The sequence below is a fragment of the Lycium ferocissimum genome, chromosome 11 (genome assembly GCF_029784015.1).
Source record: "Lycium ferocissimum isolate CSIRO_LF1 chromosome 11, AGI_CSIRO_Lferr_CH_V1, whole genome shotgun sequence".
Classification (NCBI taxonomy): domain Eukaryota; kingdom Viridiplantae; phylum Streptophyta; class Magnoliopsida; order Solanales; family Solanaceae; genus Lycium; species Lycium ferocissimum.
Window position 1 is genome coordinate 31971631 of NC_081352.1, and position 16243 is coordinate 31987873.

The 16243-nt window shown below is 36.7% G+C and overlaps 2 protein-coding genes across 3 annotated transcripts in view; one reads left to right on the plus strand and one right to left on the minus strand.

Moving 5' to 3' along the window:
• Positions 1–112: 112 nt before the first annotated feature.
• Positions 113–15255, minus strand: LOC132037923 (putative cyclin-B3-1). Of its 2 annotated transcripts, none has more exons than XM_059428579.1 (26): positions 15116–15255; positions 15005–15044; positions 14847–14919; positions 14044–14101; positions 13028–13076; positions 12850–12943; positions 9476–9533; positions 6959–7016; positions 6796–6877; positions 6304–6336; positions 6160–6217; positions 5748–5805; positions 5587–5668; positions 5443–5475; positions 5295–5352; positions 5133–5181; positions 4950–5046; positions 3186–3243; positions 2154–2450; positions 1947–2060; positions 1730–1819; positions 1476–1637; positions 1246–1305; positions 914–1012; positions 502–680; positions 113–420 (listed from the first exon to the last, which is right to left on the minus strand). In XM_059428579.1, exons 1-26 carry the CDS (start codon positions 15116–15118, stop codon positions 288–290), a joined length of 2175 nt encoding a protein of 724 aa, XP_059284562.1. In that variant the 5' UTR covers positions 15119–15255; the 3' UTR covers positions 113–287. The 2 variants fall into 2 exon arrangements, with proteins under 2 accessions (XP_059284562.1, XP_059284561.1); XM_059428578.1 differs by having other exon boundaries at positions 1947–2069; positions 15116–15254.
• The window catches only part of LOC132037924 (peroxisomal 2,4-dienoyl-CoA reductase [(3E)-enoyl-CoA-producing]), an 82131-nt gene continuing 68868 nt past the window's right edge, over positions 2981–16243 (plus strand). Inside the window, exon 1 of the mRNA XM_059428581.1 lies at positions 2981–2987. The gene's annotated coding sequence lies outside the window, so the exon portion shown is untranslated. The remainder of the gene's footprint in view (positions 2988–16243) is intronic.

The window sequence follows — 16243 nt, forward strand, 5'->3', positions numbered from 1 at the left end:
CTCTTCCTTGTAAACGTGCAGCATTTGTACCCTCAAAACCTATTCCGGCGCTTTTCACTTTTGACCTTTTCCATTCATAACTGGATAGTCGAATGGAACAGATTGCATAAGCTGAGATCTATATCTTAAATTTTTTCAGAAACAAATGTCGTCGCATGATAAAAATCAACAGATGTAACAGAGACTCAATAAACATTTAATCCATTCTCTTCAACGCGCAAGAATCACGTATCAACTATTCGTTTGCAGCTTAGGCTTCAAAAAATGTCCTTACAATTCATATAGTCTTAAGGGAGACTCTCCAAAGGTCTTATTGATGCAACACTGCTGTTGCTGGAGCACATATATTTCTCATGCGTGACTTTCAAAAGGGCTGTTGTTGCAGCTTTGTGAAACCTCAAGATCATTTCCGCGCAGTGCCTGAACATTCAAAGAATTTATGTATCAGTAGGTCACAATGAGCAAAGAGCAAAGAGTCACAAATACTATGCAGAAATATGCCTGAGTTGGGATTCTTGATAACGTGCATGCATCCCCAGCAGTGGTGTCCAGGCTGGCGTCATTTGCATCGTACATCTTGCCACATAAATAGCTGATGCACAAAGCATAGAGGGCTTGTAGTTCAAAGCCTCGTATTCAACCAAGCACAACTCGATGAGGTAAAACGCCAAATGTTCAAACTAGCAGAAGATTTTCAGAAATTCAGAAACATGTTAGTTGTGTGATTCAGAAGATTTAAAGCGCACACGAGTAACATTCAGCACATCTGCAGAGATATTAAGTGGGATTTGAGAAAAAGCTAGCTGGGGAACAAACAAAAGTCTATACATTTTCAAATATGATTGACACTGAACTGATTACAAACTTGAGATAAGGGGATTTTGTTATTACTCATCCAAAAAGTTTTCCCTACCTGTGTGTCTGCATGAGCAGCCTTAAGAAGCCTTAGCATGAAGACATAAGGAGTTGCTGCATTAAGGCGAAACTTCAATTTCCTTAAGATATCCTTCTCCTGAAAAAGATGATGTGCAAGACTGTCAAACACCAGACTAAAAGCCCATGTTACAATAGCATCTCCCCCCCCCAAGCCCCACCAAAGAAAAATAGCCACAAGAATGAGAGATTTTTAACAAAGTCATCCTGGTTACAGGAAAAAGAAAAACTTTTCTTGAAAACTAACCTTTATTATCTTATGCCTAGGTAAACAAAAGACATTGGTTGAAATTAAAGAAGATGCATGCTCACCGTTTCCAGCATTTGATCTCTAGTATATGACTCTCCAGAGATGCTTACTAAGTCCATGATCTGTAGCAATTGGAATTTTGAGGTGAATGAGTAGTTACATGTTTCAATCAGAACGTTACCCAGTAAATGAGTTGTTCATAGAAAACATTTGAGCCACATATTGATGGCAATGAACTCCTTGATATACCTAAAGAGAAATCCAATAAAGAAGTATATGCATAAACAGTTACCCTCGGATGGCAAAGGTCTTCATACTTTGATGCCAACAACAGTGAAGTAAGGCCAACTAGCTGCAGATCATTCTTCTTGACCCTTGCTAATGATAAGTAGTAGTCCAGGAGTGTAACCATGAGAAACAGAGTTTCTTGCATCAAATCAAATTTCAAATGCACCTAGACAAAACAAGTAAAACCCTGAAAGTGGGATCAAGGAAGTATGCACAAGCAAAACGAAAATGTATAAATGCAGAATAACTAAGACATACTTCAATAAGCCAGTTGATCAATATGCCACGCATTTGGGGTGTTATTTCCTTCTGAATTTCCATGTAGTTTTTGATAGGCTGAGTCTGAGCCTGCAGTTAGAATCGACTTAAGCAATTGAAGGTGAAAAATACAAAAGCATGTCTTTCTTTGGAAGAATAGAGGGTAACTTGTGGTGTTAGTTTAAATAAGCCAGATGAAATTATATTATTAGCTCACCTCTATAACCCAATAATACAGATAGATGTCATCAACATATTCAGTAACTTCAAGATGATTGCAATCATCGTAAATGTTTGACAAATCTTCCAGCTTTACACTTCCACATTGCTCCTTCAGAAGCTGCCTACTCATGTCAGCTGTCTAAAGCTGTATGGATAAAAAAAGAAATGAATGATCTGAAAGAACAGAGATTTTTACACTAACCTTTGACCTTGCCATCAGTAAACACGTAAAAGACTTCCTGCGATCAGATTTTCTCCTGGCAATTGAACATTCAGGTATATCTAAGCTGCCACTACTACTAGAAGCAACTTCCTTTTGATGAGGTCGCTCAGCTGAAATATCTGATGTTGCATATTTTGACAGGGAAGAGGTGCTAACATCCTCTAGCCTTTTATATGGAATCGCAACTCGAGAGGTGCATTTGTGCACACCTGACATGGAGTTCGACTTTGAAGACGTTTGTGAATTGAGACCGCTGGCGGTAATTTTCAGAACTGTCTGGAACATCCAAGAGTAAACAAAGAAATGAGATTATCCTGAAACAGAGACATCAGCTGTTATTTGGGACTTTGAGAGTGAAAAGCTACAGCAGTTATTTTGAAATCATTGCCTCCACTTGTTTTACTTAGAAATTTAACTGATTTTAACATGATACTATGGACTGAAATAACCATTATAGAAAGGGAAAATAAGTAAGTTAAAGACCATAGCTCTCCTGGTGAGGTAAGACTGTCAGGGATGTCTAAGTTTGTATTATAATGATTAATATATTGGGATAAGAAAAGGGAACCACTAAAGTCCGGACAATGTGATTTAATATGTAAACTGCTTCGTTCCAACAGCAGGAATTTGCAATTTATGACCTAATATGTCCTTCCAACACTACTAATATAATGGACAAGCTAAATTGACTTCTTATCCATGTCCTTTCAATAAGGTCATATACAACAAAATGAAAGGATTATTAATTTCTTAAGTTAAAAGTAAATTTTGAAAGATTTAAATAGTATAATTGCTACAAAAAATAATGGAGTCAGAGTCTTTATCAAGTTAGAGTTGGAAAAGTAGCTACCAGAATGCGAGAGAGAAGGACAATTATTTAGTTGGATTGCAAAATTTGGCATTCCAGCTGCTATTCAACAATGACGAACACAATTCACTATTCATGGTACCATTTCCTGCTAGATATAGGGGAAGGAGAAGAGAGTGAAACATGACAAATGCTCCATTTACCTTGACTGATTTTCTTCTCAATGCTCCAATTTCCACCTTAGCTTGACCCTTGGGAGCCCTGATGAGAGATATGCCACAAAGTAATTAAGAACATCGAGTTATTTATGCCAATTCAATTAAAAGAATGTCAAGCTCAGAGCTCAACCCGTGATGACTTGAGAGACCATGCCTTATTAACCTATACTTCTTACTCAAAGGGCTTTAATCAATAAAATTTACAATTTATAACATTTATCCAAGAGCCAACCAGTAAAGCACTATAATCTTTAAGGAGCAAGACAGATATTAAGCGCTAGTATGTTAATATAAATAATGTTGCTGCAGAGAAATTAACAAATAGATCACAGTATTATAGTCACCAGAGTAAGGGCAAGCAGCTGGTTCTTTTGTATTTCATTTTAACTTAATTGCAATTGTATTACTTGTACTTCCAGGTCGACATGTTTAAGCTTTAGATTTAGCAATAATCAACTTTGTTCTTTTGCTAAATTCTGTAAAAGCAAGTAGCTTCACTTGCAACCCTTTGGACTTTCCTACACTACTGTGGCAAGATAGGTATATGTGTTTATTCAAGAGATTACACCCCTAGAATTGCTATTTTTTTAGTGTTTCGGTGGCATAGTTCATGAAATTTTTTGCGGGATAGAATGTCAATTAAGAATACTTGTATTAGCAATGTGCGGATTAAACTACTTAAAGACAACAACAGAAACATTTTAAAGTAATTCATGTATAACAATCTCCTCATTGTCGATCACCACATAACTATTTCTTCATTTTTAATCAGCGCATAAACTATCCCTGCATTATAATCCCCACATAACTAGTATGTGAACCAAACAGACCCTCAGGGTTTAAGGCAAGGGAAGCGGTGGTTTTTTTTTTTTTTATGAAGTAAATAATATCATTAAAGAGCATCAGGATGATGCTAACAGCAAAAGTATACAAAAGAGAGTTAGCTGTACATGAGGACTAAAGTAGGAACAAGGAGCTAACAAAATCCAAACAACTGTCAAATAATCTTAACAAGGAAAGTGGCGGCTTGATACACAAGAAATGAAAACTACGAAGGAGGAAGAGCTTGAACTTGTATATTTTAATTTTTTATTCTCCTCCCAAATTGGCCGAGGGTCTATCGAGAACAACCTCTCTACCTCCAAGGTAGGGGTAAGGTCTGTGTGTACTCTACCCTCGCGACCCCACTTTGTGGGATTACACTGGGTATGTTGTTGTTGTTCTCCTCCCAAATTGCAGTACTGCATTTCTCGGACTTCTATTTTTGCTACGGGCTGTCTCAATTCCTTCATGGAGTAGATTTCTTTGTTGGTACTCGGTGAAGTTTGGTACACATGTTCATATTAATTATTTAATTGCTCAAATAGTATATGCATCACCAAAACATGTATTGGCTTTCATGTTTCCTAGAGACATGATGTCTCCTCAAAGAGTACGCTACTTGCTGCTTAAGTACTTATTCTGTTCCCCTTCCCCATCTTCTCTTCTTGAAGAACATATACCTCACATGGTGCATGCTATAAGCAGATTTCCAATTCTTTCCACCAGAAAGCCAGTAAACCACAACTGCAGAAAAACTTAGATCAACAATCTAACTCGAGATAGGAGAAGACTGTTTTTCTTCTGAAACTTGAGCATCTCTGTCATATATGGATTTTGGTGAGACTAACACCGCATTCAAGTCCAAACTACTAATGGTCAAAAAAGAATTTTAAGTTGTATAGTAAGTTGATCAGTAAAAGAACTTACATTCTTGCCGAGGCATCACTAACTCGATTTCTCCGGATGTTGTTGTGGGTGCTCGGCTGTGGTAAAACATCCCCTGCGGCCTTAGGCTTTGCTGAAACTGAAAGTAGATAAAAAGCATAGCATCAATGAAGTTATGAGAGTTAATCTTACTGAAAATCACATAACCAAAGTAGAGCATCTAACCTGGAACACCACTTACTCCTTTGCCTTTCTCTAACTCTTTGGAATTTTCCTGAACAAATACATAATTTTTACATTGAGAAAACATTTTTCTAATGTCAAAGATTCCAGCCTTGTAGCACATGACAAAAAATTGAGACAAAAGTACAAATATATAATGACAACCTTCTCTTTATTGTGTGTACCCCTGACGTTCACCTGCTCTAGTACCGGTAAAGACCTCCTTCATGAAAATAATATAAATGTGTCAAATAAAAGGCAAGTCGTGAGCTTACAAAACATTAATGAAAGATATACTGGAGATGTTAAAAACCTTGATGGCAGGAGAGCATTCCTTCCAGTTGTCCTCAATAAACCAAACAGAAAGGATTAAACTTTAATACAAATATAGAGAGTTAACATTACTTTCATCATAGAAGTCAGGACCCATACAACTATGTTAAAGATACCAAAATACCTGATTCCAATGGTAACTGATTTACGGCCTTGGGTTTTGGTCTTTGGGCCATCAAAGGGGGCTTTCATATCTTTGAATGGTGCTACCCACACACAAAGGAAACACATTATTTTGTAACTGACAATTCTTTTTCTTAATCCTATTAGTGGAAAAGTTCTCACCCCGTGTCAAGATTTGCTTGTAACCAGTAGCTCCATTCAGGTTTGGCCTCAAGTTTCCCTATTTTGTATAAAAGAAAAACAACAATCTTTTCAGCACCTACTGCTATCTAAGAAACATAGGAACCAAAGCAGAAAGATAGGAACCTAAGCAGAAAAAATTAACACTTAAAATACCTAAGCATCTTTTTAAAGATCTATCATCACAAGCAGGTTAAAAAGATAATGATGGTTGCCTGATAGTCACAAGCATTGACAACTTCAAACAGCCTTTTTACATTACTTAGATTTCTTACTCTTTTCCAGTAAACGACTAAAGCAGTTTACATTCAGAAGACATTTTTCTTATGCCAAAGCTTGCAGCGTCGCAGAACATGACAACAAATTGAGTCAAGTACAAATATATAATAACAACCTTCTCTTTATTGTTCGTACCCTGGATGTTCACCTGCTGTAGTATTGGCAAAGACCTCCTTCATGAAAATATCATAAATGTGTCAAGTAATGAGCTTAGAAAATATTAATGAAAATTGAAAGATATATGGGATACGTGAAACACCTTGATGGCGGTAGAGCATTCCTTCCAGTTGGCCTCAATAAATCAAACAGAAAGGGTTAAAACTTATAAACTACAGAGAGTTAACATTACTTTCATCAAAGAAGTCGGAGCATATTAACTATATTTAAGAACCATCAGAAAGATCTGGAATATGATTCCTGCTGCAATATTTTGGTGTATTTGGATCGAGAGGAATAGAAAATGTTTTGATGGTTCCTCAACTCCCACTCCCATTCATGCACTTAAAGCCAAATGTCTAGTAAACCTTTATTGCTGGACAATGTTGTCCCCAGTGACTAGTACTGATCAGTTTTTGGATTTTATTAGCACCCTAGTTTTAGAGGGAGCCAATGTATAGGGGCTTATAATTCTCTTTTGCTTTTGTCTATTTGCGATTAGCCCCTGTAATTATGCATCTGCTTGATGCCTTTTTTCAATGAAACAACTTACTTCATCAAAAAAAAAAAAACTATATTTAAGATAACAAAGTACCTGATTCCAATGGTAACTGATTTACGGCCTTGAATTTTGGCCTTTGATCCATCAAAGGAGGCTTTCGTATCTTTGAATGGTGCTACCCATACACAAAAAGGCAGCACATTATTTTGTGACTGACAATTCTTTTTCTTTATCCTATTAATACAAAAATTCTCACCCCGTGACAAGATTTGCTTGTCGCCAGTAGCTCCATTCAAGTTTGGCTTCACATTTCCCTAGTTTGTACCAAAAAAAAAAAAACAGTCTATTCAGCACCTAGCCACCCACTGCTATCTAAGAAGATCACAAGAACTTGAGCAGACAAAAAGTTAATAATACTTCAAATACCTAATTATCTTTTTAGAGATCATCACAAGCAGGTTAAAGAGAAAGATGGTCAAGTGATATTCACAAGCATAGACAGGTTCAAACCGACTTTTTACATCTACCTAGACATTTTTTTTTTTGTAGTGAGTATTTACATCTACTTAAACTTCTTGCTTTTCTCTAGTGAAAGACTACACCGTTTTTTCTGCTTTTCTGCCCTTAACGGGGAACGTCTTAAAAATAAAATGGTTTAATTGTTTGGATGGTCTGTAATATCACCAGGACCAGCTTATGCCTGCTACAATATTAGTGATTACAAGTCAAACTGAAAAGAATAAAATTACCCACATACGAGAAATCACTGACCAAACAATTAATATCAAGAGGAATAATCTCGAGAGGTTAGGGTTGGTGGGACTAGACCTTACCACTTGAGCTAGGTCTCATTGTCACAGGAATGAGTGTGCATAAAGAGATCCTAACAACAAAGCTTTGTTCATGTCTAGCTAGCCATAGCTATTATAAAAAGCAAAGAAAAGATAAGGGGATGAGAACAGAGTTCTTGTCCAACAATGCCAGAAGTTTGGACCAGGAGGACCAGGGGTCCAAACTTGTTGCTTTTTTTTTTTTTATTTTTTTTTATACACTTTTTTATATTAGATTTTATTGTTTAAAATTAAAATAAAAACTATTTTTTTGTCCTTCCGATACAACAAAAACAACTATTATGCACTTAATTCCAAGCAAGTTGGGGCTAGCTATATAATATTAGTCTCTCTAATACTAGAAGTTCTCAACATTCTACTGTCATTTCTAGTTAGACTCAAGCACTCCCAGCAGACATTGGACTTAAAGTAAGCACTAGCAAACAAAATTGTGGCCTAGTGGTCAATGAAGTGAGTTGAGATCTGTAAGATATAGCCTTGGGCCTAACTCAAACCCAAAAGCTAGCTCATGACGGGAGGTTTGCCAAGTCCATCTAAGGAGAGCACGAGTCCACACTCCATTCGGTGTGGAACTCTAACATCGCATGCCCAGACCGCCAACTGGAGCCTGAACAATATAACATGGGAGCTCAAACAGGGGTAAACATGGCCCTTGGGCCTAATTCAACCCCAAAAGCTAGCTCGTAAAGGGAGGTTTGCCCAAGTCTGCACAAGGAGACCACCGGTCTATTCCACAACCAACGTGGAACTCTAACTCACTCAATCACATGAGGTCTCACGTTCAAATGCCAATGAAGGCAAAAGCACTCAGTGATTCAAGCCTTGGTGGACAGAGTTACCCGATACCTATAGTGGTGGAGATAGCAGGTACCCCGTGGAATTAGTTTAAGTACGCGCAACCTGGCCCAGACACCACGATTATAAAAAAGAGTAAATGTACTAGCATGTCTAAAACTTATTCCTAACTAATTGGTATTGCTTATATAGATGTTTTCCTTCCATTTTGTCGTGTTGCTCGCAAGGTCTACACGGATTTCAAGAGATTATAGCTCATTCGAGACAACTTCCTTCCATGTGATCTAAGCCTACCTTGTTCTGTTGTAACAACGTTACTTCTCATGGTTTCACACCTATGAAGCGGTACATTTGGAGGTCCACGTAGGACAAGACATGCATCTCGAGAGATACTCTCTCATTTTATCCTATGTGTTGCGTGCACCTTCTGCAGAATGTGGTTATTTTTAATCTTGTACATCTTTGCATCCATATTTCTACAAAACTCATGTGGATATGTTAGGCTATAGAGGCCCAATTATTCACTCTCATACAATATTGTTGGTTTTTTAGCTGTTTAACCTTCCTATTTTGATTATACGGGTAGCATCTTTATCTATCATACGTTTCTCTTGAAACACCGACTCTAGAAATATAAATTGTTCGTATTTGAGCACCGCAACTCATCTATTGTCACCTCAACTTAATTTTTCTTATGCTAGCTAAACTTGCAATGCATATACTTAATCTTACTTTCACTAGTTCTAAAATCCTTACTCTATTGAGTGGTTCAAACTTTTGGTTTACACCTTCGCTACTTTCGTCAATTAACACAATATCATTTATCAATGACATACACCAGGGAACCTCATCCCCTATAAAGTTAATAAGCTCAGAAATAACTAGGAGAAAAACGAAGTGGCTCAATGTCGATCCTTAATGTAAAGCGACAGCATGGAGACCTCTTTTTTATCTCCTATTATTGTTCAAAAAACATTACAAATAAAGATAAAGAGTCCAGTCATAAACTACTTTCCCTACAAGAGTTAATGCTTAAAACTTGATCATTAGAAGAAGACATAATATGACTAATCAAGAAATAGAAGATTCATATAGAATACTATTAAGGTAAGTAGTTGTTTGCATACCATGATAAATTTTCTTGATGAATTGTTTGCTATCCTTGACCATTTAACATTTGAGTCCCTAAGAAGCAAGTGAACAAACTAAGCACATTTTACACAATTGTAACATTACCAATTTCAAAAATAAAGCACATATTAGACAATAGTGTTAAGACAACTTGAGAATCTAGAGACATAAAAGATCTAAAAGAGGAAAAGATAGCCATCATGAAGCACCAACAAAAATGAACGTAAAGAATCAAAACGTCAGTAGATGGAATCAGATCATTCCAAGCTAAGCTCAACCAGGTGGAGGCAATTAAAGATTAAAAACCACAGAAAGTTCAAACTATAATCTTTTTGATATTACCCTTCCTTGACTACAATGGTTAATCAAAAAAGTCCAGGATTACAATTTTTGGGACCAAAAAAACAAAAGATAGCAAGAAAAGAAAATGCTATGAAATAAGAATAACACTATTTAGTTTTTTTTTTTTTTTTTTTTTTTTTTTTTAAAAAAAAATAACACTATTCTCACAAGAGCAAGATGAATTAATCCAACATTTTAAGGAAGATCTTATGAAGTGAGTATTAACCTTGTAAAGCACAAACCAAATTAAAGACATTATGTAAGAGGGAAGCAGTGTGTGAGAGGGGGAAAGTTCTCATTGCTGGATAATTCGATGGAAACTCCGACCACATGTATGTATAGTGGTAAAATTGGCGGGCATTCCAAAATCTAAATTGAAGGAGATGAAGAATTTGAAAAGTATGGCAAAAAGACAAGAATAGCAATGGATAAACGTTCGACATGGAATATAGGTTGAAGTGGTTAGCTAAAACACAAAGGGAAGAACGACAAATAAACTGCATGTGTAGGGTAGGACAAAGAGTCAATGGCTAATCTAGCCAAGTCAAAAACTAAGGAGCATAATTTTAGAGGTGTTGTTATTGATCAAGATGAGACTAGTTGGGTTCAAGGGGGGTGAATCAAGGATGAAGCCTTGATGGGAACACAAAATTAGAATAAGAATAGGGGAAGACAGTTGTTTATACTGAGAAGCAAGAATATTTAGGTGATTTGTTTGAGGGAAAGGAGGACAGAGTCATAGAACTTTTAATTAACATAGAACAAAAGTCTAGAAGAGCAAGCAAACAATGATGGAAACAAGAACAGGATGACAAGGAAGGAAAGAGGTTAGTGGATCTCATGAAGAGGTAGCATTGTGGTGCATGAGAGAAGGTATAGGGGGGAAGAAGGGAAAGATAAAGAGGCAGAGTCGAGAGTCGAGATGGGGGGAAGGATAAAATGATAGTGTATGGATATTAAAATTATATGATGGAACATTAGAGAAATGAATGACTCAAACAAAAGGTTCATTATCAAAGCGGCGGGAAGGATAAAATGATAGTGTATGGATATTAAAATTATATGTTGGAACATTAGAGAAATGAATGACTCAAACAAAAGGTTCATTATCAAAGCGGCGGGAAGGATAAAATGACAGGTTATGAATCTTAAGATTATATTTGGAACATGAAAGGTATGAGGACCAAACTTACAATGTTTCTACAAAACTAAAATGATGGTTATGTCAGATTTTATTGCAAGAAGTTTGTAGGGGAAGAGGTGGCTCATGTAGGATGTTGTTCTAATTTATGAGAATGTTGAGGTCATACTACTTTTGTTGGAAGAGAGAAAAAAAGAAGTAACAGAGGCACGAAAATGAGAATTCATAATAACATCTTGCATTAAAAACGTAGTAAGTGGGGATGTTTGGGGCCTTAGGGGAGTTTATGAGCTAGTGGGAGGAGTCGAATGAGAGACTTTAGGAGATGTCCACTTCTATATGGAATGAGACATTTCGTGGATGTTAGAGGGGGAACTTCAATACAATTGGGTTCTCGAAGCAAACAATGTCAAGGGCAACTAGGAGTTCTCAAAGTGCATTGATAACCATGAGGACAAGATATAGTTTTATGAGGACAAGGCGGAGAACTCAAAATTAAGATTAAGACTTGAAAACATTTTGGTGTCAACCTCTTGGGAGGAAATGGTTGCAAACATACTATAGATTCCCTGCTGAGACTAATTTCGGATGATTCACCCATCCTGCTAGATGGTAGTAAGAAGAAACATGCAAGCTCTGTTCAGATTTGAGAATATGAGGCAGAAGGTATAGACTTCAGAGATAGGGTGGGCGGCTGGTGGTATGGATATGTTGTCACAAGCAAACCATCATGCCGACTCATAAAGAAGTTGAAAATATTGAAAGGGAATATTAGTTATGGAATAGTAAGGTTTATTCGAGTAGAAATGAAGCTGTAAGGGCTTATGATTGGGTTGCAGGAAGTTGATAGGGTGTAAGGGGCGAAGGATTTGGAGGAGAGGGAAAAAAGAGGTGAAAAGAGAGACAGTTGTGTTGGCAATAGTTCAAAGTACTAGTTGGAGGCAAAAATCGAAGCAGAGGATGCTGCCACTAGCACTCATGTGGATCCTGTGGAAGGAAAGAAACATGAGAGCATTTGACAAGATAGATAATGCGTATGTATGCTTTAGGAATAGCCTTTCATTTCCAGTTTCTTTTTGGTGTACTCATGAGGTTCCAACATGCATATGAGATTGGGTGTCGTTCGTAGAGAATAATATTATATCTTAGATTCATATATTTCTATTACTATCTACTGTCTTTTGTTATTCATTTAACGTACTGTTTTGATGTAGTTATTGTTCCTTTTTCCTTTTTGACCTGCTTATTTTTGCTTTATCATGAGCCGAGGGTCTATCGGAAACGGCATCTCTACCTCCCAAGGTAGGGGTAAGGTTTGCGTACACAACACCCTTCCCAGACCCCGCTTGTGGGATTATACTGGGTATATTTTTATTGAATATTTTTTGGTGTGTTCCTTGTATACATGGGATTTCCCCATTATAATACAATTATTTACTTCATCAAGAAAAATAAATTAGACATGCCACGTGAAACTTTTGTATTTTTTTTTTTTTTTTTTTTTTTGCTTTTCTTGATGGTTACAGAACGATGGATACAATTTACCTCACGAAAATTACTCCATCCACTCTAATCATCCTGCCATAAGCTTTTATCTCATTCCATGGTGTCTGCTGATTGGTTAACTGTAGTTATGTGCATGCTTTCAATGGCCTCCTGAAGAAGCACCATTGCCATTTCATATCTAGATCTAATGTGAGAACAGAAAAAGTGAACTAGGAGAACCATTCTCAGATTCCAAGTTCGCAAAAAAGCATATCAATCCATAAGAATTTTAATATGCCCTATTACAAATTTCCCGCAAAAGTATAACTAAGGACTAGGACAAAAAACACTAGAATAACCTCCTTCGGGTGAGACTTGACAGGATGCTAATTAATCACTTACACCAGTTTGGAGCTGTTATATGATTTGGTTCTCAAAGAGTTGCCCCTGATATTGCTGATATCAGTCAATACTTTTCTTTTGACACATATCTTAACTGCAAATACAAAGAGTGTATGCTGAGAACTGTTCTGAAAACATGAAAAATAGCAACCATACAAACAAATTCCACTAAACTTACCAGAAGTACTGCATTTTTCTTTTATCTTCTCTACGTTCTTGATATCACTCTGTTGAAGAAATGGAAATGGATGGACCAAAAGAAAGTATAAAATCAAGATTTTGAGTATGATGAATTGATTTAATTTACCATCGCATGAAATTTGTCAACGAGTTTAGGCAATAATGCTCAAAATTTATGACTTCTGCACTGTCAGACGCATTAAAAAACAAAGTAAAGAGAGGTGAACTCCTACGCATTATTAGAAAAGTCTAAATAGTAAGGTGGCTTGTTTAATGCCAGACACTTATAGAACCTTATGTCGAACCAATGCTTAGCAATATTATCAAAGGAGAAAAACGAGAAAAAAGAAGTGCACAAGTCTGTTGAGGCTTTAAGCTCAAACCGGGGATAAAGTGAAAATGACACAAATGAAAATAGAAGATATACATGTAATTCAAGAATGATAGCTAGAAACCAAAAAAGAAAACTATCCGAAAAAAGGAATTTGAAAATCATAATAAGATATTGTTCAGTGCTACCAATTTCAAGATAAGGCACGAGGTGATAAGATGCACGTCTTAGTGTCTCGCTGACACAACTGAAGAACTGCCTGAGCAAGGCAACCCACTCATCTTGTTTTGAATTTAAGTATGACCAGTGAGCCTTGACAATCAGGCATCTAGGCTATAGGTGCATTTTATGAAGACCACAATCTTTCACCATATGTCACCAGTCACCACAGTCCCTTTTGTTATAATCAGTTGTCACCACAGTAGTCTTTTACCAAAGGTCACCAAGGTTGTTATTTAACAAAGATCACTAAGTTATTTTGGTTTTTTCATAACAAAAATCACCTCGATAATCGCAATTGTCATCTGCACTAACATCCTTTTGGATGTGTTTCTTGAATGGTTGTGAAAATTGTAAACTACCAGATAAAATACAAGTGAATTACTAACAAAATATAACCCCGACTGCCTAGATATGCAGCTTATTTACGAAAAAAAAAAAAAGGAAAACGAAATAGGACCAACCTTTAAGCTCTTCCTGCTGGTCTGCACATCACCCATGTTAAGCGCACCAGACTTTCCCCTACAAACATGAGATGGCCACATGTACGTAAAAACAAAAAAGAAAGTCTAATTTTTTTTTGTCATCTTTCAAGTACTAATTGTAGGGGTGGGCATAAAAACCAAAAAACCGGACTGAATCTAGCTAATTCGGTTCTTCAGTCGATCTTCGGTATTGATTTTAAAATTTCGGCTTCGGCTTTAAGATTTCGGTTTAACCGAAATACTTATTTTTTGTGATTTCAGTGGAGGAAGCAGATTCTCAAATAAGAAATTGCTCATCTTAAGCTCTTAATGCATTTCTCATAGCCGGCTCAGAACCATATATTTTTGCTGTATCTAATTTTGTGTGCCCTGTCTGCTCGAACTATTGAGCCAAATTAAGAAATTTCATGCAAAAATATCATAAACTAGTGAAACCTGAAGAAGAAAGGAGCGGATGATCAGAAAGGTCTTACTTTAACAATTCATGTTTGATAGATTAATATTTAATGCATGAAATCACTGCTTAATGACTTTAGAATAGGAATATATAGTTTGCATTCCGCAACCTTCAAATGTGATACAATTTTGTAATTCCGAAAATAGCCTTTTTTTAAGCGGAGCCCAGCATATTAGGTCCACACCGAAGAACCGAACTGAAGAAACTACGGTTCGGTATTCCGTGTACACTATGGAGAAACCGAAAATGGAATTTCTAAAAACCAAACCGAAGTAAGGAATGGTAATACAAGAGAAGTGTATTGAAGAGAAGATAATAGGCTTACTTGCTAAGAGAATCACGGCTTCGCATGTTTATCTTATCTGCCTCTTCGTATATTTTGAGTTCTCTAACTTCATCTGTAGATGAAGCAGCAGATTCTAAGCCCATTTTGGGAAATAACCAAGTAAAACTCGGGGAGGGGGAAAATGAGAGAAGAAGCACCGTTTTGGATGGATTTATGCTTCTGCGAGTTCAGTTTACCCTAAACACATGAAATTACATAATTAATATCAGTAGTAACAAAACCAAATGACAGAGATTAGTGAAATGTACCATGAAGAATGTCCTCCTTCTCTTTGTATGGCGAGGCTTAGATCTGAGAAGAGTAGTGCTTTGTGCCTACAGGAATCCGAGCGAGTTCTCCACCGTTTTGAATTCCTGAAGTGGCTTTTTACGCTATTGTCCTTTGTTTCTTGCCCGCCCCCCTGCCCACCAACACAATCAAATCACTTGTACCCCCCATTTGAAATGCAAAAGAACAAAATTACGCCCCCCCCCCCGAACTTTCGAAATAGTTTATTTATCCTTTTATACTATCTTATTGGTAGGTGTATTTTTACAGTTATATTATGGGGCAAATATACACTGAACTTTTGGAAATATTTTATTTATACCCTTCATTATACTATTGGTAGGTTGTGTCCTTACCGTTATACTATGGTCCAAGTATACCCTTAAGTTACATGGTCTGCCACATGTCACAATCACAATGGCCCAATCCATTCCCCCTATAATTACACCCAGATTAAATTAATCACCGGATCCGACCCGTCACTTTATTTCACCCAACCCGTTTTGTTTATTTCAAATCCAAATAAAGTACTTATACCCGTTTTGTTTATACTATGGGCCAAGTATACCCTTAAGTTACATGGTCTGGTAGGTCTGTCACATGTCACAATCACAATGGCCCAACCCATTCCCCCTATAATTACACCCAGATCAAATTAATCACCGGATCCGACCCGTCACTTTATTTCACCCAACCCGTTTTGTTTATTTCAAATCCAAATAAAGTACCCGTACCCATTTTGTTTATTTCATTACAGGTTTCGTTTTTGTAAAACATGGTAGTATACAAGATAAAAACTCAAAATGAAGGATCATAAAATTATGGATAACACGATGACTTTTTGGTTTTAACTGTCACATAAATGGTGATTCATGAAACTGCAATTAAGTGATGGCTAGTATGTGTTGGTATTTTCAATAAGCAGGCTACTTGGTTGGTGGTCCATTGATGAATTTAGTCAAGAGGAATAGGCCCGACTATTCCATGATGGATTTCCAGGGATAGAAAGGTTTTTTCTGTTTCTTTTCTCTTCTCCTCTGCCTGAGTTCTTTGTATTGTTTTCATTTCTATGAAGAAAGGATAAATTTGTTTTTGTTACTGTAACGATC

Coding starts and splice junctions, on each gene's coding strand:
- LOC132037923 (XM_059428578.1), bottom strand. Junction 5,047..5,132: donor AGGAGTAAGTGGTGTTCCAG/GTTAGATGCTCT, acceptor ATCTACTTTCAG/TTTCAGCAAAGCCTAAGGCC. Junction 681..913: donor CTGCTCATGCAGACACACAG/GTAGGGAAAACT, acceptor ATCTTCTGCTAG/TTTGAACATTTGGCGTTTTA.